Source organism: Phalangium opilio, unplaced genomic scaffold (assembly GCF_054372755.1).
Source record: "Phalangium opilio isolate 3A_F unplaced genomic scaffold, DU_Popi_V2 ptg000082l_1, whole genome shotgun sequence".
NCBI lineage: Eukaryota > Metazoa > Arthropoda > Arachnida > Opiliones > Phalangiidae > Phalangium > Phalangium opilio.
In genome coordinates this window covers 1,530,639-1,553,283 of record NW_028324189.1, presented here as the reverse complement: position 1 = coordinate 1,553,283, position 22,645 = coordinate 1,530,639, and the positions used below count along the sequence as shown (strand labels likewise).

The 22,645-nt window shown below is 34.2% G+C and overlaps 3 protein-coding genes and 2 non-coding genes across 7 annotated transcripts in view; 3 read left to right on the top strand and 2 right to left on the bottom strand.

Moving 5' to 3' along the window:
* The first annotated feature begins 68 nt into the window (after positions 1–68).
* On the top strand, positions 69–1,006 carry EMC4 (ER membrane protein complex subunit 4). Its single transcript, XM_089847391.1, has 4 exons — positions 69–226; positions 308–573; positions 642–799; positions 906–1,006. The coding sequence occupies exons 1-4, from the start codon at positions 159–161 to the stop codon at positions 942–944; spliced, it is 531 nt and encodes a 176-aa protein (XP_089703517.1). The 5' UTR covers positions 69–158; the 3' UTR covers positions 945–1,006.
* A 1,371-nt stretch (positions 1,007–2,377) lies between these two features.
* On the top strand, positions 2,378–5,496 carry Tat (Tyrosine aminotransferase). 3 transcript variants are annotated; one of them, XR_016370856.1, is made up of 10 exons: positions 2,378–2,595; positions 2,659–2,763; positions 2,895–2,962; positions 3,029–3,187; positions 3,251–3,442; positions 3,504–3,656; positions 3,847–3,975; positions 4,211–4,294; positions 4,610–4,704; positions 4,908–4,962. XR_016370856.1 is itself a non-coding variant. In XM_089847074.1 (10 exons), the coding sequence occupies exons 1-10, from the start codon at positions 2,463–2,465 to the stop codon at positions 5,088–5,090; spliced, it is 1,305 nt and encodes a 434-aa protein (XP_089703200.1). In that variant the 5' UTR covers positions 2,378–2,462; the 3' UTR covers positions 5,091–5,496. The 3 variants fall into 3 exon arrangements, 2 of the variants coding, with proteins under 2 accessions (XP_089703200.1, XP_089703201.1); XM_089847074.1 differs by having other exon boundaries at positions 4,606–4,704; positions 4,908–5,496; XM_089847075.1 differs by lacking the exon at positions 4,908–4,962 and having other exon boundaries at positions 4,610–4,752.
* Positions 5,497–6,103: 607 nt separating this feature from the next.
* The window catches only part of LOC149650751 (carbonic anhydrase-related protein-like), a 41,130-nt gene continuing 24,588 nt past the window's right edge, over positions 6,104–22,645 (top strand). The window contains exons 1-4 of the mRNA XM_089847377.1: positions 6,104–6,253; positions 16,594–16,830; positions 17,467–17,591; positions 22,011–22,106. Of these exons, the coding sequence (XP_089703503.1) occupies positions 6,229–6,253; positions 16,594–16,830; positions 17,467–17,591; positions 22,011–22,106 (483 nt within the window). The 5' untranslated portion in view covers positions 6,104–6,228. The remainder of the gene's footprint in view (positions 6,254–16,593; positions 16,831–17,466; positions 17,592–22,010; positions 22,107–22,645) is intronic.
* TRNAG-UCC (transfer RNA glycine (anticodon UCC)) lies at positions 22,406–22,477 on the bottom strand. The gene has a single exon. It is a non-coding gene; the product is annotated as a tRNA-Gly (tRNA).
* On the bottom strand, positions 22,554–22,625 carry TRNAG-UCC (transfer RNA glycine (anticodon UCC)). Its single transcript has one exon. It is a non-coding gene; the product is annotated as a tRNA-Gly (tRNA).

Below are 22,645 nucleotides of genomic sequence, written 5' to 3'. Positions count from 1 at the left end.
GACCAGTTTATTAATTACAAATCTATAGGAGAACAAAGGCTGGGACCACTCGGGAGACCAGTTTATTATTTCGGACGTTAGGGGGTCACTGGTCCCAAGGACTAGTATAAAATATCCTTATTTCCCAGACTGACGACGAGTACTCCCGGAAATCTAAAATGGCGTCATCCGGTGTTAATAGAAATGTTTCTAAAAGACACAAATGGTCAATTTCATTAACTCCAAAGTAAATAATTTTGAAATATTAAATCAATTTAAATTTTATTAGGTATAAAAATTGTTTAACGTAAATTTTGAACATTTTCAGAAACCGAACTGATCGTCAGTATGATTTGCCAAGTCCCCCTGGATACAATGCCGCCTTAGGCCAAGTTTATGGCGAAATCAGCCGAGAATCTGATGCCAATTTGATTGTTAAAAAGTCCTGGGATATCGCCTTGGGTCCTCTAAAGCAGCTACCTATGAATTTATTTATTATGTATATGGCTGGAAATTCCATATCAATTTTTCCAATAATGATGGTGGGAATGCTGTTTTTGAGACCCGTTAAAGCTTTACTTACAGTTTCATCCAGTAAGCTCTCTCAATTAACAACATAGCTTAAGTAAATTGATTTTAATTAATATTTAATATCTTTTCAGCCTTTAAAATGATCGAAGGTGGACAGGCAATCCTTCAGAAGCTAGTTTACCTGTTCGGTAATGTAGTTTGTTTAGCCCTGGCATTGTACAAATGTTCCGCTATGGGACTTTTGCCAACACATTCTTCCGATTGGTTGGACTTTATAGAACCTCAACAGGTACATAAGAAGAATTTCAAACATCTAAGGGACATTCAGTTCAAATATAAGCCCCTTTAACCTTTAACCTTTGATTAAAACATGGTTAAATTAACTTATATTTCAGAGAATGGAATATGCCGGAGGTGGACTTACTCTCAATTAATTTATATATTTTTAAATCATAAAAGACTGAAATTAAAATAAAAATAAATACGCTTCATTTCATTTTGACTTTATTTTTACATTTTTCTTAATAAAAATTTCAGTAAACTTTCACTGGCCTCTCATAGGTGGCGTTAATGACCTACCTAAAATATGTTGTTAAGAATTTACACACTAATCTGTAACATTTCAAACATTGTATTAATTTATTTTATATTTCAATAAATTTTAAAAATTATTTTCGTATCGAGTTTCATATTTAATAATAAATTATTAATAAAAATGTATTTCGATCGCTGGCGGGATTCGAACCCACGCTCGTCTAGACGATGGAACTGAAGGCGCGCGCCATCTAGCGACAGCTGTATCGTAAAAAAACCTATTCATAAAGTTATTATTAATAACAACGAATAAGTCCGAAACATTAAGTGAATTCATGTTTAAAAGATGTAAATTAATCAAGGATTTTTCAACAAAAAATTTAATTTTAAATATTTTTGTCGAAAACACAATCACTTACTATTCCTATATTGTATTAATCTGTTTAAAGACGTCACACATCCTATATACATATAAAAAGACGTCACACAACCTATATACATATAAAAACAGCATAATTTAGAATAAATAATTTTATAACATATATCATAAGTCTATAACTTAATTCTTACGCGATTTTGGTCGTTGAGAAATTTCTTTCTAACTGTTCTCGATATATAGATAATAAACTGTATATCGGCAGCCATTTTACAAGATGGCGACCAAAACAATTACACGCAGATATTTCTCAATAAAAAAATTTAGCAGCTACGGTTATAATTACGAAAATTGTTGACAAACAGAAGTACAGTACTAAAGCGTACCAGTATAGGAAAATAGCAATTTTGTAAAACAGCTTTGTGATTTTTACACACGATGTAGCGGGGTACCCTTGATGTTCAAACACCGGGGAAACATATTTCAAGGTGCTGTTTTCAAAGGCAACATATCCTCCAATATTACAGTACAGCCATTTCATTTCAGTTCATATGTGCTGTATGAACTATGAAATATTTAAAACCAATTGTAAGTGTCATTTTTAAACTTTACGCGTTGTTTTTAAACTTATTTGAGACTTATTTAATTTATGGCGCTTATGAAAAACATAAATAAGAGTGTATTGTCGAAAGTACTATATTAATTATTAATTAATTTAGTTTTAATTAATATTTGTATTTAAACAAAGAAGAAAGAGTATGATGAAATTTTTTGGATTTTCTTAATTGAATCTAAATAATGAGCGCTAAGAAATGTGACGTTACGTCATCCCTATCTAAGTCATCGGTTAATTTTTATCAAAATTGTTTTTGGGATATTTGATACGTTTTAACCGAAACTTCTCTAAGCTAAAATGCTAAAATTCTCAGACATAAAATCACCAGTGAATCGCCAAGTTCCACTTATCTCTTTTCTCCGCAAAAATTGATTGAATTTAATTATTTTTAATTAACCCAGTTATTTTTATTAGAAATCGCGTCAAATGCGTAGCCGTAACTCGTGGTCGGTTACCCAGTCAAAATGGGCGGCCAATACTGTCAACCCAATACGATCTATTGTGGAAAATATGAATTTGGAACCGAATCCGGACAAAGATATGATCGCGCTTTCAATTGGTATATGCAACTTGTTAATTTTGCTATTACGGTTAAGAATACCAATAAATTCCTTATTTTTAGGTGATCCTACCGTATTTGGTAATCTAAAACCGTGTCAAGAAGCCATAGAAGCTATCGTAGAGAGCGTAACTTCGTCTAAGTATAATGGATATGCCCCCAGTACAGGTGAGTACCGTTTCAACTAAAATTTACTTAACGAATCAACTTTAGGTCAGCTAAGACATAAGGGCACGCGGTAAACTAGTCATGTTGCTTACGAAATTACCAAAACAATAAATAATAATTATTGCGTACAGGTTTCATTGAAGCGAGACAAGCTGTTGCCAAATACGTATCATGTTCGGGGGCCGAAGTTGAAGCTAAGGTAATTAGTTTCATAATAACGAACCAAGAACATTCAATACCAATTTAATATTTTACCCTCTGTAAGGACATAATTTTAGCCAGCGGTTGTTCGCAAGCCATTGATCTCTGCATATCCGTATTGGCTAACCCTGGACAAAACATAGTAGTGCCCAGACCGGGCTTCGCTCTGTACAGAACATTGGCCGAAGGAGTTGGTGTTAGAATCAAATACTACAGACTTTTAGTAAGTATTGGCAGCCACATCCTTCTCAAACGGAACAGCGCTAACAAAAAAGCTTTTAAAAAGGCTGATCGCGAATGGGAAGCGGACTTGGATGATCTCGAATCTCAAATTGATTCTCAAACCGCGGCCATTGTCGTTAACAATCCTTCAAACCCGTGCGGTTCCGTTTTTTCAAAGGAACATTTGAAGGGAATTTTAGAGATCGCTGCCAGAAACTACGTTCCTATAATTGCAGATGAAATCTACGACTACTTCGTAATTATTATTTGATTATCAAAATTATTTCGGATTAAAATTAACGTCTTCATTTAAATAGGTCTTCCCGGGTAAAGAATTCCACCCGATCGCGACATTATCCTCTCAAGTTCCTATTTTAGCTTGTGGTGGTTTAACAAAGAGGTACTTGGTACCTGGATGGAGAATGGGTTGGGTGATTGTTCACGATCGTGGAGATGTATTTCAGGGTTCGGTAAGTCTTTTCGCCTAATAGACCAATTCCATTACTTACTTGTAGATAAACCAACATACAGGTGGGAGCTCGCGATTGAAGAAGGTGACCTCCCCGCCCCAGTGGTTATCTTCTGGAATTAATTTATTAATTGGTCTATTATTTCGAAATATTCATTTATAATTACTTATTGAACCTCATTTATTGCTAGATTCGTAAAGGTTTGAATTCTCTAAGTCAACGCATCATGGGAAGTAATACAATCGTACAGGGTGCTCTACCATCAATATTAAACAATACACCGACATCGTTTTTTGAACAAACCATCGATATTGTTAAGGTATGTCTGTCCAGTAATGGGGTTTACTTAGTAAAGAGAGGCTATCAGTTCAGTTAATTTGAACTATAGTAATTACTCGAGTTCAACTTTCTTGACTCGCAGAGCTAGTGGCCTGAAAACACCGCACTAATTAAGTTTAAGCTGAGAGTGGGGTGCAAGGTTCCTCTACCACTTTTTAGTGATAATTACATCTATGTAGTTAGTTTTAATGTCTGTTTGTTGTTTTTATGTATAGATAAATGCCGAAATTGCGTACCAAAACATAGTAAATATTCCTGGTCTCTACCCAGTAATGCCATCGGGTGCAATGTACATGATGGTAAGTTGCAAAACTTCTTAAACTATTTCTTGACCTTGAGATCTAATCTACGATATAAACAAAACGCCCGCGAATTTCTGTTAATTCCGATAAAAGCGTGATCAGTTACGTTAGCAGTGGTTAATTGGCGTCATAATTTTAAAACGTTTTCCTAATTGATACCACCAAATTCAAGGATAGAAGCGCGTGATTTATTGATATTGGAAATTAATTTCGGCTACGTTTGTTTATATAATATTGACCTTGGGAATTGGGTCCTTTAACACGCTGGTTGTTAATAAGTATAATGTATATATATTTATTTAAATTAGGTAGGCGTGGACATGAAATGCTTTCCTGAATTTGACACTGACTTGGAATTTGTGGAGAGTCTGGTTTCGGAACAGTCCCTATTCTGCTTACCAGGAATGGTAAAACTAAATTTGTTTATTCGGGGATAAGACGGTGATCTGACCTCTGACCCCATTGTATTTATGGATGGTGTTATAACTTAAGTAAGATTAGGTTACGGTTAAGTTTACACCTTGGGTTAAGGTTAGGTTCGGGTTAAATGTGCAGGGGTCAGGCCAGGTTTCCACGCATCTTCTAGCCCATAATAACTCCATTATTCTAGTGCTTCGACGTCACCGATTATTTCCGTATCGTTTTAACTGTCCCCGAGGAGCAACTTAGGGAAGCTTGTCACCGCCTGAACGAATTTTGTTCGGCTCACTTCGTCTCCGACAGTCTTTCGATGGTGCGACATTCAACGAGCGAAGATGTCATGATCAGTACTTTGATCTCATTATCCGTTTGAAATTCGATACATTAGAAAATATCGTCATACTTGGACGCTGGGTCCCGTGACTGTTTTTAAATTAAAAACACGCCATCAGAGATCCATCCAGTCTTGTGGTTTCGGTTTTTCTAGCTCTCGCGCTCTGTTTTATCGCGAAACCGAAGAAATTAACTTTTACTGATAATTCGCCAGAGGAAGAGTTTTTTCGCTTGGCAAATCGCAATCTGAAAGAAGATTCGATTACCCACTGATACTTGATAACTAGAGCTATGTTGCAAAACGCCTAAGATATTGATAAATATTTCATATACTGTAATTTAAAAGGTCATGGATTAGAAAATGACACAGTCACGGTCCAAAAACTTTTGTATTTTTTAATTTACCACTTTTATAATCAAATAAAAATTATAGTTATTATATACGAAGGGTAATTCGCAATTATTTTTGAATTAAAAATCCTCTTATTGAACAAAAATCCTTCTTTTGATCTATTAAACCCTCTTGTGGAATTGAAAGAAAAATCCTCTTTTCTCCTTACTTAAATTAATTTCCTCTGTGAAAATAATTTACAACTGGACGTAACTAAGAACGTGGCTTCTGGTTTTTCTCGACACCGAGGAGTAATATTTTAGGAAACCAAGCTTTTCTTGACGCACTTCTAAGGCACCTTTAATTATGACTCCTTGAAAGTTTCTCCATACAAAAAGCGAAAATGGTAATCAGCCCGTACACTAAATAGGTCGATAGGAGTAAACTGATAATGAACTATCTTTATTTTTGGTGCAGATAATTTAACAATGGTACTTGTTCTACTTGAACGGCAAATATTTCCATTATGAGTACATCACTACGGAGTAAAGACAGAAGGTTTTAGGCGCCTACGATTAACGAGATTCTTAAATCTTACAAATTTACAAAGTAATTTCCCAAGAAAATAATAATAATAATATTAAAAAACAAATATATTTATTTATATAACTCCTGTAGTTTAGAAGTTTCTTATAAATTTGCGCGTTCTTAATAGGACGTGCAAGTTATACTCTTCATTATAAACTCCTTAGATTTTAGGAATTTGTATTGAGAATAATCGGGGCTGTTGTTCAAGCGTCGCTAAATGTATGCCAGCTAAGATTTAAAGTTAAATATTGGATACACAATGTCATTTAAGACTAAAAATCCACGTAAGTTTATTATTTATGATATTTATTACATTTCCTCAATCGAATATTTACTAGTAAACATATTAATATTGATTTGTTCATTAATAACAATTCTTAAGTAATCGGGCTAAAATCTAACTCGATTAGGGCAAACAAAATCGAGATAGAAGTAACATTTTTGACTCAAAATCTTGCACCCAAAGAGCATCCCCTTTGTCAGAAACACCCTGTATAATATTAAAAATAGTAAACTATAGTCGGTGTATAGTATAATCATTTCAAAGTATCTTTCCCAAGGCAATAAAACAATTACCGAGTTTCATCATTAAACGTAATTATAGGTTATAATAAGCTCTTTTTTTCTAAATAGTATAACGTTTTGAAAATAATAATGACATAAGTTGCGGAGGTTTGAGAAAGAGAGAGAGAGAGGGCTCATGGGGTTATTTTTTCCCGTTAATATCACTATAATCGTTGTATAAACAAAATAAAAGGTTTGATAATGGGCATCTATATTTTCCCCCTAACCTTTTCAACCAATAAACGTATTTATTCTTCGCTAGGTTAGCTAAGCGAATAAATTATAGGTTTTTAGGCTTCGTTTCGCTTTAGGAAACTTATTTCATAGGTTTTTCTCTACTCTTATGGGCGGTGTTAATCGATTACGTAGGATAGGTCTTGGCACGCGATCAATATCGCATTATCAATGCCTTCTGTATGAAAGAATAGAACTACGTACTTTTTTAAAAACTTGAAATTGTTACTGAAGTAGTTTTCACCCCAGTGTTACCAGGCCGTTTGTGAAGCCATGAATCTGCAGAGAGGAAGTCTGGCAGTTCAGTACTTAAATCGTTTCATTTTTAATCGAAAGAGCGTATAAAATAATCGAATATATCAATTGGAACCGTGTTTCAATGTACAATATTAATGAAGATACAAGAAATTAAGTTTCCACAATGGATGGCACTACGAGTTAGGCTTTTCCTCGAATCACTTTGAGGAGAAGTCTAACGCGTAGGTGTTTATAATCAGAAGGGGATAATAGAAGAAGGATGACACTTTGTTATGTAACATGATTCTTCCCAGGCGAGGGAATTAACCCTTTTTGTTCGCTCTCCTGAATGCTCATCAAATTTCAGATGGGCATCGCACCGTGCTAGGGTGAATTTTTTAACTGTTTGGCATTTACTAAATCCTCAGCAATCAACCCGCAAACCAAGCTCGTCTTGACGTGGGACAAAAATCCACAAGCGCATGCATGCGCCTTGGCTAATAGAGTAATGATGAGAGAACTATTTATAGCGTATGTGATTCGGTTGGTTTAGTAACCTTGTACACTCCAGATGTAAAATGATGTTTGGAAGAGTCATGTTACAATTACCCCTGGTAAAATTTGTCCGCACAATACCTATACTTAAGTTTGAAAAATCCTTAGGGTTAAGGATGGTTAAGTATGGAGGGGAATATTACATGTCGTTATATTATATTATACTCGAAAATGACCTTTACTTAAAATGAATTCTAACTTGTTTACCATAAACTTGGGGTTTTTCCAAGTTCACGATTATAATCACGGGGTTTCTAATTTGTGGCAGTACACTTTTCTCGGACCATTACGGAAACTTAATTTCAAAATAGTATACAATTTTGTCCCTCTGTTTTCATACAGCGGACGTTGAATGATCTATACTATATAAAAAAGAAAGAATATAAGTAGTGTTTAGAAATACCAAATGAAAATACTCGAACGATTGTGTTCAATATTTCCGTTCACGAGCGATTTCTAACAATGTATATCCGTTATTTTTTTTTTTTTACTTTTACCATATGAATTTGGTACGAGTAATTTACATATATTATTTACCTGAGCGGGAAAATCGTATTTTGCTACGATGTGGGTCGAGGGCGCCATTGTAAATTGAAGATTTATCATGTTTAGCCTTATTTCTTACCTAACATAAGTTAACAAACCCTATTTAAGTTAAGAAAGGATGGTTAGGTATAGTGTGGGAATTTTATTTCTGCATGAGGAATTTGAGGTTCAAATATACACGTGACGTATCAGATTAGAATATTATTTAAAATTTAATTGGATTAATTAAAAGTAAGGTGAAATAATTATAATCAGGGTTATTTTAAATTCAGCTGGTATTAAGGTTTCCCACAGTTCAGTTCAAACAGTTCAGTTTTCGGTTCAGTTCAGTTATTTTCGGTTTCAGTTTAGGGACTAAACTGATTTGATTGCTTCAGTTCAGTTTCAGTTTGCACATCTCCAAACTGATCAGTTTTCAGTTCGATTCGGTTTATTTCTTAAACTGAACTGAAGAGATATTTAAGTACTCTTTCGATCTATCGCGAGAAACGATATCAATACGTTCCCGCAAACATTAGTAGAACAATAGAAAACTGGCTTCGTTTAGCTTCGTTTAGCTTCGTTTAGCTTAGCTTCGTTTAGCTTCGTTTAGCTTCGTTTAGCTTCGTTTAGCTTAGCTTCGTTTAGCTTCGTTTAGCTTCGTTTAGCTTCGTTTAGCTTAGCTTAGCTTCGTTTAGCTTCGTTTAGCTTCGTTTAGCTTCGTTTAGCTTAGCTTAGCTTCGTTTAGCTTCGTTTAGCTCCGTTTAGCTTCGTTTAGCTTAGCTTAGCTTCGTTTAGCTTCGTTTAGCTTCGTTTAGCTTAGCTTCGTTTAGCTTCGTTTAGCTTCGTTTAGCTTAGCTTAGCTTCGTTTAGCCTCGTTTAGCTTAGCTTAGCTTCGTTTAGCTTCGTTTAGCTTCGTTTAGATTCGTTTAGCTTCGTTTAGCTTCGTTTAGCTTCGTTTAGCTTAGCTTAGCTTCGTTTAGCTTCGTTTAGCTTAGCTTAGCTTCGTTTAGCTTCGTTTAGCTTCGTTTAGCTTCGTTTAGCTTCGTTTAGCTTAGCTTAGCTTAGCTTCGTTTAGTTTCGTTTAGCTTCGTTTAGCTTCGTTTAGCTTCTTGGCTGAACCGAACTGATAATTTCAGTTCAGTTTCAGTTCTTGAAAATCCTAACTGAAAAGTTTCAGTTCAGTTTCAGTTTTAGTCCAAAACCGATTTGAACCGAACTGTGGGAAACCTTAAGCTGGTTAATTTTTGAATAATAATAAAATTTGTATTTTAAATTTTTTTTATTGTTAAATATATAGTGAGTTAATTTGAATAGCACCAAATTTGCATGCTGGTTAATTAATATTTTAATTAATTAAAGGTTTTGGTTTTGATAATTAGAAAAAAATCTACCTGTCCTTTTTTTCTCATATTCTAAACAGATGGTTATTAGAAAAATAAAAATTTGGATATAAACTTTTTGAATATTTAATCTATTAAAGATTATCTTTAAATTTGCATTCAAAATCGTGCTACAAAATAATATACAGGGTGTTCTTTGTGCGATTTTGAGTCAGAAAATGCTAGAAGTTACATTTTGGACTCAAAATCACCCAAAGAACATCCCCCTTAATTTAAGCCAGACTTATCAGAAATAACCTGTATAGAAATTAGGGACGTTTATATTGTGGTCAAGTACCTTTAGATGCTGTATATATTTTGTCAACTGCGCCCTGTAATGCAGAAAGGCAGAAAACACTGCTTTCCATGAAAAATTACAAATTAAATCCATCCAGCCTAATTGCAATTCCATTGGAGAGAAAAAGAAGTGATATCATTAAGCGTATCATGTCCCTACACTATACGATTTAATTAAAGAAACTCTTTGTGTTTAGCGAAACATACAATGTGGCCTAGTGTTAAAAAAGCCTAAGATCTTTATGCCTTCGGGGATACCCGAATTTCTAGAAAACTGTCATCGAAAATATGGGACATGTTCAGCTTACCAAAATCATGTTTTGCCCTAAGGTACAGTTCTACATCTGTCTACCTGTATGCTTTCATTACAACTAGCATAGAATTTAGGCAATTATCCCATGAATATTCGCCGTCTCACAATCAGTAGACTAGTAGTATATTTACAAGAGTGTATAGAGAGAAAGTATACCAGAATTATTTATTTAACAACGTAAATTTGATAAGATACGCGTTATATTCAAAGACACACTTTTGGGCTTCTATTTGCCGCCATCTTTAAAAATGGCGGCCCGAAAAGTAATAAATAGGTCCGACGGAATCAAGTGCACGAATCTGAAAAGCTGGATTCAGAATCCTCGCAATATTATTTTCACGTGAAAATGAAACAAATTCATGATTGCAATCATGAAAAAAAAAAGAAAATTGAGAAAAATTGAAATCCTATCCATGCATGCGCCCACTCCCAATTGAATTTTATGTTTTGTCATTTTTTCTGTTGGTATAGTGTCAACTAAGGGGTTCTAGAATTAATATAAAAAGATGGTGTGGTGGTAACAGCAGCAGCAGCACCATCAGTGACCCGAGGGCGAAAGTCGGTTTGGAAAAATTAATTCCAGATCTCCTCCCATCCCTTTTTTTTCTTCTTCTTCTATCAAATCTGTATAACAATTTCTCTTTTAATTATTAAATATTAATATCATGTGCCATCAAGAACCTTACCTATATTTTTCTCATTTAATCTGGGTAGCTTTTGTATTTGGATTCATTCTTGTAACGGCTTCGACTCGATACTTATAATTGAAATTATAGACCAAGTGTGTGCGAGTGAAAATTATTATGTCAGCGTGTTCACGTGTTTTGTTAAAAGGCTTGGAATATATACTATGTACTTTGGATGTTTTCCTGATTGTGAAAGTGTATGCCAATTGAGATTTACAAAAATTCTGATTGACCATGTTTATTTGTTTATTGAATATCAAACAAATTCAATCTCCGCTCCGGTTTCGAGAATTCTTTCTTTTGAATTATAATTAATTTAAATATATTGAAAAGAAGATGAAGTTAACTAACCATAATCAAAATTAATTAAAATAATTATACGCGGTCAAGGTAAACAATGCTTCAATTAACGTCAAACCACTTTTTTCCATGCAAAAAATTAATATATAATTGCATAAATAATGGATAAACGTGATGCATAGCCAACACCACCCTTGAGAAGAGTCGTTAAATGAAAATAACCATAATTTCGTAAGTTAAACATATTTTTCATTAGTAGAAAATTTAAATATATACTAAGAATTTTAAACCAACCGAAAGAGTCATTCATTGTTTATATTTCTGAATAAACTTTATAAGTCCTGACCCTAAAATTACCTTAAAAATTTAATTTAAGACCGGAAACAACATCAATAATTAATTATTGCATAATTAAAATAATATATATATAAAAATTTATATATACTTTTTTTAATTAAAGATCAACGTACTTTATTCTTAAGATTTTTTTTGATGATGATGACTCGATATATATCACGTGACGTTATTCGCGCCAAAAGAATTCATCACCGGTAAAATAATTAATTAATTTCTTGAGAAATTTAATTGATACCTCTTTTGTGCAATACAATAAAGTTCAAGTAACCCTTACTGATAACGAGCCTTTCAAGTGATAGTCGTCAAATTAAAATACGATTTTAACTGGCTAATACTCAACGACAAGGACTTTAGATACGAAACTATCTCTTTATCGGCTTTCGTTTGTTCAAGATTTAGGCGCGAGATGAAAACGGTCAATTTTACTGTCAGTGTGATTGATAATGAGGTAGCTAGCTATGTAGGTAGGAATTACGTTTGTGTGGCGAATTGCAGCTTATAGCTCGGGGCGGCAGTGTGCGTCGAACACCGCGCGTATAACCGTCTTGAAAATGATTCTAATTCAGATTGATTTAATTGCTACGGATGTCTTTTTTAACGTACGTTACCATCCCACTTCCCGAGGGTATAACTTGATGTATAATAACTCTTATTGTTTTCAGGGTGCTTGGTTTATTGTCTGGCCAAATAACTTATATATACGTTAAATATATACATTTTTAAATCGACTTTTATTAACGACTTAACGGCGGAAACTGATACGCTTAAATTATCGTTAGACTTGATGGATTAATGTTTGCAGTTTAAGGCCAACTCGGGTTAATTTACTATTGTCTGTAATACTGATTGTTTTGACAAAGGGGTTAATACGTATTACGAGGGACTAATCACTAAGCCAAGCCAACGTATTTACAGATTTAGGCAAAATATATTTGATTTTTAGACTTTCAGAGTAAACCATGCAGAAAAATTAAATTTTTTTTTAAAATAAACAATGTATTCAATTCAATTCAGTACTCGTATATACACAAGTTAGAGCTGAATTTACAGAACATAGAGCGTATAATTAAACTCCGTACACTGCATACATACACTGGTCACTGTTTTAATTCATTTTTTTTAATTGGATATCTAACAAAAGCTCAACGGCGTGAAAATATATATACACGTGCATGCGACTGTGCTGAAATGGTTTTATCATCTATACCGACAAGTTTAATTATTCATTTTAATTCATTAAAACATATCTTTTGTTCCAACACAGCTAGAGGCAATTATTTTGTTTGAATTCTATTCGTTATATATACGGTTTTGCCTTATCGCGTTAACGCCCCATAGCGACTGTTCCAACCCTCTCTCACACATTTCTCATTAACCGTTGTATAATTTCGACTTCAACAAGTCAAGGCACATGGTTACCAACAATAGGGCCACAAATATATAATATCGTTTGTTTTTTATGTGTGTATATATAAACCCCGCCATTTTCTAGTATTCAACAGAAACGCGGAAAAAATGAAATAAAATAATCAAAATAATTCCGGGAAAACCTCGCAACAGCTATAGCCTAAATCGACCCAAAACATTATTTAACAAAAAGAGGAAATTAACTCAGGCTGGTTTATAAGTTTGCACTAAAGGTGCTAGAGCCTAGATCAACTTCCTTCAACGTTTCTTAACTTTAACTGCGCATGCGCTTCAGGGCTGCCAGTAATTTTGTATTAGAGCATCTCCTGCAAGTTTGGAACTGAATCAAATCAAACAGAATACTACAAGCTTTTCAGAAACTGTTGTAGATAGCAGTTGAATTGAATTGAACTCCCAAATGACTGGCACTACTAACTATAGAAACACGTTTATCTACTTATAATAAATACATACATTAATTTAAGTTAGTTATTTACTCCAAGGATGTATTTTTCTTTATCCTGCAGAATGAACGAATCGCAACATTTGATTTCTTTGTACGTACGCTATTAAATTTAAGCAAAATTAACCAAGCGATAATTTTTTCCATATTTTTCCCCTTTACAAATAATACAATAGATACTGTATAAATAAAAAGTATAAAGGTTTCTTAAAATTATTATATTTTTGCGGCCGAGACGATAAAGTTAATGTAATGAAATACAGATAATAGAGAATTTAAGAATCTGACTTTAAAAACGTTTCAAATACTGGCTAAAAGAACGTCTCTTTTTTAAAAGGTGAAACAGCAACTAAAACAAACTTATAGACACTTCCATTAGCTACTTGAAGAGAAACCAACGCTGAGGGGCTGGGCCGCCATCCTGGTTCTTTGCCTGTTAGCAATAATTTGGTAAAGGTACCAGTTTTTTGGGATAAAAATCTATTAAATCTACATAATTTAGTAATATTTTGGAAAAAGCGGGTATTCATTCGGTTGATAATAACCAAAACAATAGTGCATTTAGCCTCTTATGACGTTTATCATTTTAATTTTGTTTGTTTTTAAACTTCAGAACTTGTACGAGTTAAGCCTAATTTGAAAAAAATCAAAATTAAAAAGCGCGTGCCATTTTTCTCGCGCCAAAATCTAGAGATACGTCTTGGTCTTGAGCGCGACCGTAATTCGAATGTTTACAAATTAAATAAATGAGACAGTGAATTTATGATATAAGACATTTAGGGCAATTTAAGGGGTTTAAGTTAAAAATCCAGATTCGCACAAATTGCTCCTGAAACTTTTGTGATATAGGCCTAACCCATATGTCGTTATTTTATATTTTGAAATTCAGGAAAAACGGTGTTGTGTTTAAATTTAAATAACTTCTGTTTGCGTTATACCGTATTATAAAAGGCTGTATTTTGGGACAACGAGGAAATCTTTTAGACGATGCATTCATAATTTTTTTATTTGTTTTTTTATTCCTATTGAAACCCAGTTTAAATAATAGCTCATTAAACAGGAGGGGAATTCAACAAAACCAAGTGCGGAAAAATAATTTCTTTTATTCTGTGATATTTGATTGTGTTTTTTCCTTTATAGTGGCTGTTATACAGTCGTCCTTCTGCCGCTCTGCTGCTGGTATATATTGTATTATTGTTAATGTTAGTTTAACGACATTTTCAAGCTTCTAAACTATTGGTCATACTTCTGTTACCGAGTAATTTTCCATAGGTTGAAAGCACTCATGCGCGACTCTTAGGTAATGCCTACCTGCGACCTCCCTTAACTGGCTTTTTTCTTTCTCGGTACTGTCTAACACGCTTTAGGTACGAAGTTAGTGTAATTGAACAATCTCGGTGTTGTAGGAGTAAGCGAGATTTAATTAAGTTACTCTCGAAGAAGACACTTGAATTAAAGTTAATTGTGAAACGGTGTAGCCTTCAACTTCGCAATTTTCGTAAATCCAAGATTTTTATCCACCAAACTCAAATTTTCAGAGTTTCCCACTTACTTTGTTGAAATTCTTCAAAATCCCCGACGTTATTCCCTGAATTTGTTAAATTCCCAGACCCTCTTCCCTGAATTTGACAAATTCCCCGAATTTCTTCCCTAAATTTTTCAAATTCGTCGACTTTATCCCCTAAACTTTTTAAATTCCTCAACTTTTTCCCTGAATTTTGTGTAAATTCCCAAATTTTCTTCCCTAAACTTCGTGTAAATTCCTTGAACGTTTCAATTTCCCTGACTTTCTTCCCTGAACATTAAAAATTCCCTGAACATAAAAAATTCCCCGTACCTTTCAAATCCCCATATAATATTTCCCCTGATCTGTGTTACAACCCTACAAATAAAAACCGAAAAACCTTTGAAGTTTTGACCTCAACTATAATTTAGTAAAACCATTAATACGTTGTTTCACCAACTTGTTAATTCGTATAGTTGACGGTTTTTAAGGCGTTTTACCTGGGTTTAGGACAATCGTGAAAGAATGGGGGAGGGAGGGAGGGGGTAGCCACTATATCCTTTATTAAAACACGAGTTTGAACCTCCCACACTAGAGCTAATGCGCAAAATGCATTGGTATATGAAAGAGAACTTCCCCCCTGTTGACCGGAAACAGGCTAAACTCGACCAGAATAACTTATATCCGTAAAAGAATAATATTAATGCCAGGGTAAATATATTTTTAACGATTCTATAGCGTGCGCTATTCTAAACCTTTCATACTTTTGAACCAATAATAACCATTCCGCTATAATAATGGCTATAGCTGTGTTTGCTCGAAAAACCAACTGATTATATTACAAACGTTATCGAACGTAGGCCTATATATGTATATACAGGGTGTTCTGATAAGTCTGCATCCAGAAATTAAGCGGAATGTTCTTTGGGTGCTCAATTTTGAGTCGAAATTGTAACTTCTATCTCCACAAGGGACACTGTTTTCGAGTTAAGATTGTACAGAGTATTTTACGGATGACCCCCTTAAATTTAATTAATTAAGAAACTGATTAAGACAATGATTTCTTATTTAATTAATTTAAGGGGTCATCCCTAAAACACTCTTGAAAATCATAACACGAAAACAGTGTCCCTTAGGGCAATGAAAATGGAGATAGGAGCGACATTTACGACTCAAAATCGTGCACCCAAAGAACATCCCCCTTAATTTATGCCAGACTTATCAGAAACACCCTGTATATGCACTCGGAAACGTACCATTTTCGATTAACGGATTTAGTGCACAGTTACGTTTTTACATAAACTGTTATTAAGTTAGGGAAATGTACGCAATTAAGTTCGTTACGAATAAATTATTTTCCACTTAATTACACCGCAATTATTCGTGCACTGGTTGCATTTCGTGCTATTTATTTACGCTACTTTGGTTTGAGACATTATTTAAAGTACAGTTTTAGGAATAAATACAACTTGCATTTAAAAATTATATCAGCATTATTTACTGTATACACTTTGAATTAAAAATGCATGATGTATTTTAATTATTTTTGGTGAAAGCCGAGAATCCATGCATATTTTTCAATACATTTAAGCAGGAATTCATACGGCCAATTGGGATAATTGCGCACCGGTAACCTAAACGTTGTGAAACACTAAACTATCATAAATATCTGTGCCTATGCGTTAAGCCTATTTTGAATTTGAAAACTACACTACAAAACACGCGCCATTCAAACCTGAAACCGTTTCCTTTCGAACATAAAATACTAAATTTAATTTTTTTCTATTGTTTCAATTAAAGTTTCGGAACAAGGTGAGGAGTACGACAATTGGGAAGATTTGAGTAATGTCCGAACGGATTTTGACCGTCTTTACGGTCATCGTTTGACCTCACCGATCAATTTACAATCGAGGGAGGCTGTATTCAACGTCGAGTTATATCGCCGTCCGCTGGAAATCTACTACAGCGAAACCAGGGATGTCGTTTTGGAAAATATCGGAACAACCGTTCGTCTTTTACTTCCTTCACCTCCTTCCGGTTAATATTGAATTTCGTTTGTACCTAATATCGAGAACAGATGACAAATTGAGTCCAGAACGTACAGTTTGCCGCGCCCGTAGCACTCAACTTTTATCTGTTCTTGCTAAACAGTATTTCTAGCTATGGGTTTATTTTGTATAAACGTTACGATGGTGGTACTGGTCGATATTTGTATATAGGCAATAAAATCCCCAGTTTCGGAAACGCGCCATTACGAGAGGAAGTAGAATCTAAAGTAGTGAGGGAAGGAAGCGTCTATAGCTAGAGTGACCACTTCCGATTTACCGATATTGTCCTGCTAAGTTCAATAGAAAGTCCAAGCTACATCCATTCATTCATATACAGGGTGTTTCTGAAAAGTCTGTCCATAAAACATTCCAATCGTAACTCGAAAACGGTGTCTCGGACGACTAAATGTCACTGAACATTTTGTACTTGAAATCGTCCAAAGAACACTGCCCCTAACTTGCTGACAAACCTTTCAGGAACAATGTTTATGGGTTATCCCACTTACATTATTGCGTTGTACATTTTTCAATTCGAGTATTAAAACGGATAGGCTAAGGCTAAGGATTTAGAGCCTAGATTAATCTATATTTAGTAATAACTCGCGTGAACTTTTAAATGTTACAGACTTATCAGGTGGGCCTTTACCTCAAGATTCAACGTATCGATTAAGTGAAATTAGATTTCACTGGGGTAAAGATGACACAAGAGGTTCGGAGCACACTGTCAATGGCACCGCTTTTGCAATGGAGGTATGTATACTTTAAAATTACATTCTGCAAACTGCAGTACCGCGTTTTAACAGCATTATAGGCCCAAGTGCAATGCAATACACTGGACACTAGGTCTTCGAAATAAGACTAGTAAGTCTACAAGTCAAAAATCCAGTTTATTAATTCGTTAATTGGATAACGTTTTAAATTCAAACCCCGAGTCTCACTGGTTGGTTCCAAGAACTACTTTAAAGATTCCAACTTAAATAATACTTGGGTCTATATATAGTTTACTCATTCAAGACAAATAGGGCTACCAAGTCTGTAGGACCCGCTTGGTTAGGAAAAGAATTCTGCATGGTGCCCATTAGCAAGTGTCCCAATAGATAAGTCCTTTAAGAACCCAAGAACTCTCTCGATTATATTTATTTCTGTACAAAACTTTCTTTTAATATGAACCCAAAAGTTGTTATTGCGTCGCTTTTCCGTTTATAGTAATTACCCTTGTTCCGGATATGTTGACCATCAACAGAACTTTTGAGAGATTGTTTTGGGCTGTTAAGCCTAATCGCGCTAGTAAGCATTGTATGTCCGTCCGCTGTTGTTGTATATACACAGTCTTTATACGTACCACCACCACCCGCTGGTCAAGCGAAAGCGAGGACCACATGCTAGGAACATTATGGCTGACCATTTTCAACAAACAATTACAAGAATGTTTTTCCTATAAACAGTAAGAAGGAAATATCTATAGTATCATATTTTTTGTTTTGGGCGTCAGTCAAGACTTTTCTAACTAAAATAAATAGAGATTTTAAATTATAACGTTCTAATAATAACTGTAAGACTTCAAAAAAAGCAGTTTTACAAAACTAAAACACGTATTTATCTGTATGAAAAAAAAAGAAGCAAATCCTTTATAATTAATTATCAAGCTCAGTTGATTGTTATGTGTTTTTTTCGCATTTTCTAAAATTATCAAGTTGGTTAGTAGTGCCACGTTATTTTAAGCGACGATTAATTTTGATTCCAATGCAAATAAAGATTCAAAACCATACGCCTTTATCGTGTTTTTTTTACTACGCTTATTTCAAGTCCCGCTTTCGAAACCTCATTTGGTTATGTTGGGTTACAATGTATTCGTTTTATTATTGTCGACGTTACAAAATTTACAATGGTGAAAATAGTTTTTTTCGCTTGTATTGTTTCTTCAATTCATAAATCTAGTCGTAACTGGGGCGACATTTGACAGTAAAAGAAATTAATCCCTTTTTTTGTACTTGTATTCATAATTTATGATAATCAGTAATGTCACGTGTCTTTTTTAGATGCATTAATATTCGTTAAGCCTTTATTTTCGAATTTGAAAAATCCATTTAAGCCTTTGTTTTTGAATTTTGCAAATTCACGCGCTTAAACAATTGATAGAGTTTTGTCACGTGATTATTTAGTGAATAGGGTCGGCTGCACGTGAGGAATTAAGAGCATATATAAGCTTATATATGTATCTTCAAAATCATCACAATTTGGTGAAATTTTTATAAAATAAGGTTTTTTTTTACGGTCTATGCTCTATTTCAGACTAAACTACGAATCTTTATTGTTAAGCACTTATATACACCGTATGTCTTTAATATTATTTAAATATAGTTTGGGCTTGATGGGTAAATTTCTTGGTCTAGCGAAACATTTTTAAACATAATTTGAAGACTCGAGGAAATAATTTTGAATATTTTCCAAGAAAATACATATATTTTTACGGTTGACACCTACTTCCGCTGATGACCAATTTTTCTATTGTTCAAAAATTAAGGGGGGGGACACTTAACTCTATATTTTCATTGGTCAATCGTTTGTCCAATCATAAAAGAGACGTCAAACAATAATTGCTAAGTATTACGAAAACCCAAAATTAAACAAAGCGTAAAAATATAAAAAAAAAAAATAAATATCTGATCGTACGCCGCTGATCATACACAATAAATCATGAATAATATTTTTAATTTAATTATTTTTTGAACATACATGGCATGGCCTTTATCAAAAATCTGCTTATAATGTTATATAAGGAAAGAAAATAACGCTTAAATTTGTCCTCGAGTTATTGTATTGTGTTTCCTTAAAATATTTTGCAATTAGGTTAACTTTAAGTATCAGAATTAATTTAAGTACTTAAGCTTATTTCCCAAAACTTTTATACATAGTTTACAAACTAGGAGAATTCATACCATTTACACAAGGAGGCCTAGCTTTTGACTCCCACTGTCTGTGAACTAAGTATTTTAAACTTGATTTACGCAATTGATTTAGAAATATGGAATGCATTGTGAACTGCTCTTTATATGGAATTTATTTATTTAATTGCGTGCCTAATTTAGGCCTATGTACCAAAACAAATTAAGATTAATCTTTATTACCAAAAACGCATCTTCTTCAATTTATCCAAAAGATGTAGAAAAAACACGGCAGGTGCATGAGCCAATCTCCATGCAGAGGCGACCCGCAAACATTATCTCTTAATTAAGTGGGAATTTTAATTAAAAGCCTAACAAGCCACCCAAACCACCAATCTCGACCTTGATTATTAAGCGAAAAAACTGAACTTTTTCTCTCGCGGCTGTTTGGGTTAATTAATGAATACATTAATGGGATGATATCAGCTATACTGCGTATAAGTGAAACTTTCATTTTTATAATATTAAGAACAATAGATTGTCTAGACTATATTTTTCTTTGTAAGGAATTCGGAATATATTCGAGTTTCCGATCCATAGCTTTAGCTTTTTTGTAATGATAATATTCGATTATCCACAAATCATTAATGGCGTCGCCTTGGAAAATTAATGAATGAAAAGATTGATTTATAGATGATATTAATCAATTCTTTTGTAAAATTATTCGCGGTATTGCGTATAAATTTTAAATGGCAGGTTTTAAAACCTTTGTTAAATTAGAGTTTAAGAAATTCACCGAAACGTCAAGGGTGTAAGACCTTTTTAATTTTGGATATGGATCGAGATAAATCGGTTGTCATTTCAAATTAGGCTTAACTGCTATTCTGGTTCAATGTTGGCGCGAAAAAAGCTCGCGCTCTTTTCATTTTAAAAAATTAGGCTTAACTGGTATTCTGGTTCAATGTTGGCGCGAAAAAAGCTCGCGCTCTTTTAATTTTTTAAAAATTAGGCTTAACTACTAGTTGGCGCGAAAGAACAAATTTGGCGCGCTTTTCATTTTTCCAATTCGGCATAACTCCTACCAGGCGGGAAAAATAAAAATAAAATCTCGCGCGCTTTACAGTTTTTCAAATTAGGCTTAACTCGGACAGTTGTAGTGCAATTTAAACAAGGCCTAAAAGAAATTAAAAAGTTCAAAAGGTTTTAGGGTAAGTTTCTTAAACTCTCTATATAAAAACAGAGCGTACGTGTCATATTTTTAAGTTCTTTTTGTTATGACACATGGATTATCCAGCCTGCCGTTATAAATATGCAAATGAATAGTTGGGTATTATAAATAATATGAAAAACATGTTCATGGAGCTAGTCGAGAATTTTCTAGTGCCGCTCATCAATTATTCAAATTTTGTTCAACTTTACCTGTATGGGGGATAAAGGGGATGTGACAATGGTGCCTAAACAATAGGCAGGGAGTTAATAGCACAGAAATCGAAGTGATTATGCTAGCGACCAACCATGACCAAGCGTTGTCAGCCAAGCTATTCATTTTACGCTCATGGTTTATTTTTTCTTCTGTTTTTCCTCCCCTCTAGCTTTAATTTAAATAATGCTAGGACGGTGAAATCATCTCTGATTGGTTGAATATCCGGAATCTACCCGCCCATGATTACCCATATAACCCAAGTGCAAACGTTACGCATGGACAATTGACTCTCCCTATTGTTTCCCCCACGCACTTACCTGTGTGTTGTCCCGTTCCGGGCGAGTCCGCTTTCCTGCAAGGGTGGATGACGTAGTTTTTTTCCAGTCATACATCATTCTCGACGTTAATACCTAACGTAAAATATAAATTTAATGAGGGTCCACCATGTTATACCAAAATTTATACGGTGTGTGTTTTTGCTAGCACGATTAAGGGGTCATTTCATGACCTCTGTACTTACCAACTTATACATAAAGAAGTAGGCTTATACCCCCTTGCTAAGTGAGTTAAAGTGTAATTTATAATTTTTTTTTTTTGGAACTTAGAATACGAGGGACTGTGTGAAAATTACATATTTCAATATTAAACTTAACTTCGATAAATTTTACTAAGCAACTGAAAAGACTACTAAATGTCAAAATTAACGAATTATTTTTAGTATCCCCAAAACACGTGACATTTTGAATTATTAAAGCGCGAGAAATTTAAAATATTCAAAAGCAATTTTTCAAATTCGCACACTAGCTTCCATTGAAAGAGTGAGATTGTTTGTAGTTTAATATTTTCAAATTATAATTTCAGGTTCAGCTGGTTCATTATAATGTTAAACAATACAGCTGTTTGCAAGAAGCATTGGGGACACCCGATGGGATCGCCATAATAGTGCTATTTGCCCAGGTTAGTTACGTGTGCTATTTTTAACTTCAAGATAAAATATAGTGAAATGCATTTGCCGAAAGTTAAGCAGCTATTCTCACCGCTATACCAACAATAGGGACTTGGCAGTACTACGTCATGCAACGTCAGGCTACCTTCCACTAGTGCTAAAAAACATACCAGGAGGAGGGGCTTATGTAGCTTTCATTCTGTTAAAAAAACATACCATAATGGCGCTGGGGGCGGAGTTAAGCCCGAATTGCCAAGTCCCTATAATCAAGGATCAATGTTATTTGAACATAAATTTTAAAAATATCATGTGCATTGGCCGGGAGTCGAACCCGGGTCAACTGCTTGGAAGGCAGCTATTCTCACCGCTATACCACCAATGCTTATTATTCCGTCTCACAGCGAAACTCCAATGATTACATGTTATTCTATTCAATCATAAATTTTAAAAATATCTCTTGCATTGGCCGGGAGTCGAACCCGGGTCAACTACTTGGAAGGCAGCTATTCTCACCGCTATACCACCAATGCTTATCATTCTAGCTCACAGC

Excerpts from the sequence above, each read along its gene's own strand:
- Tat (XM_089847074.1), top strand. The coding sequence starts at position 2,463 with ATGCGTAGCCGTAACTCGTGGTCGGTTACCCAGTCAAAATGGGCGGCC. Across the intron at positions 2,596-2,658 it reads TATGATCGCGCTTTCAATTG|GTGATCCTACCGTATTTGGT; the intron begins GTATATGCAACT and ends CCTTATTTTTAG. Across the intron at positions 3,657-3,846 it reads GAGATGTATTTCAGGGTTCG|ATTCGTAAAGGTTTGAATTC; the intron begins GTAAGTCTTTTC and ends ATTTATTGCTAG.
- EMC4 (XM_089847391.1), top strand. The coding sequence starts at position 159 with ATGGCGTCATCCGGTGTTAATAGAAATGTTTCTAAAAGACACAAATGG. Across the intron at positions 227-307 it reads TCAATTTCATTAACTCCAAA|AAACCGAACTGATCGTCAGT; the intron begins GTAAATAATTTT and ends GAACATTTTCAG. Across the intron at positions 574-641 it reads TTTACTTACAGTTTCATCCA|CCTTTAAAATGATCGAAGGT; the intron begins GTAAGCTCTCTC and ends ATATCTTTTCAG.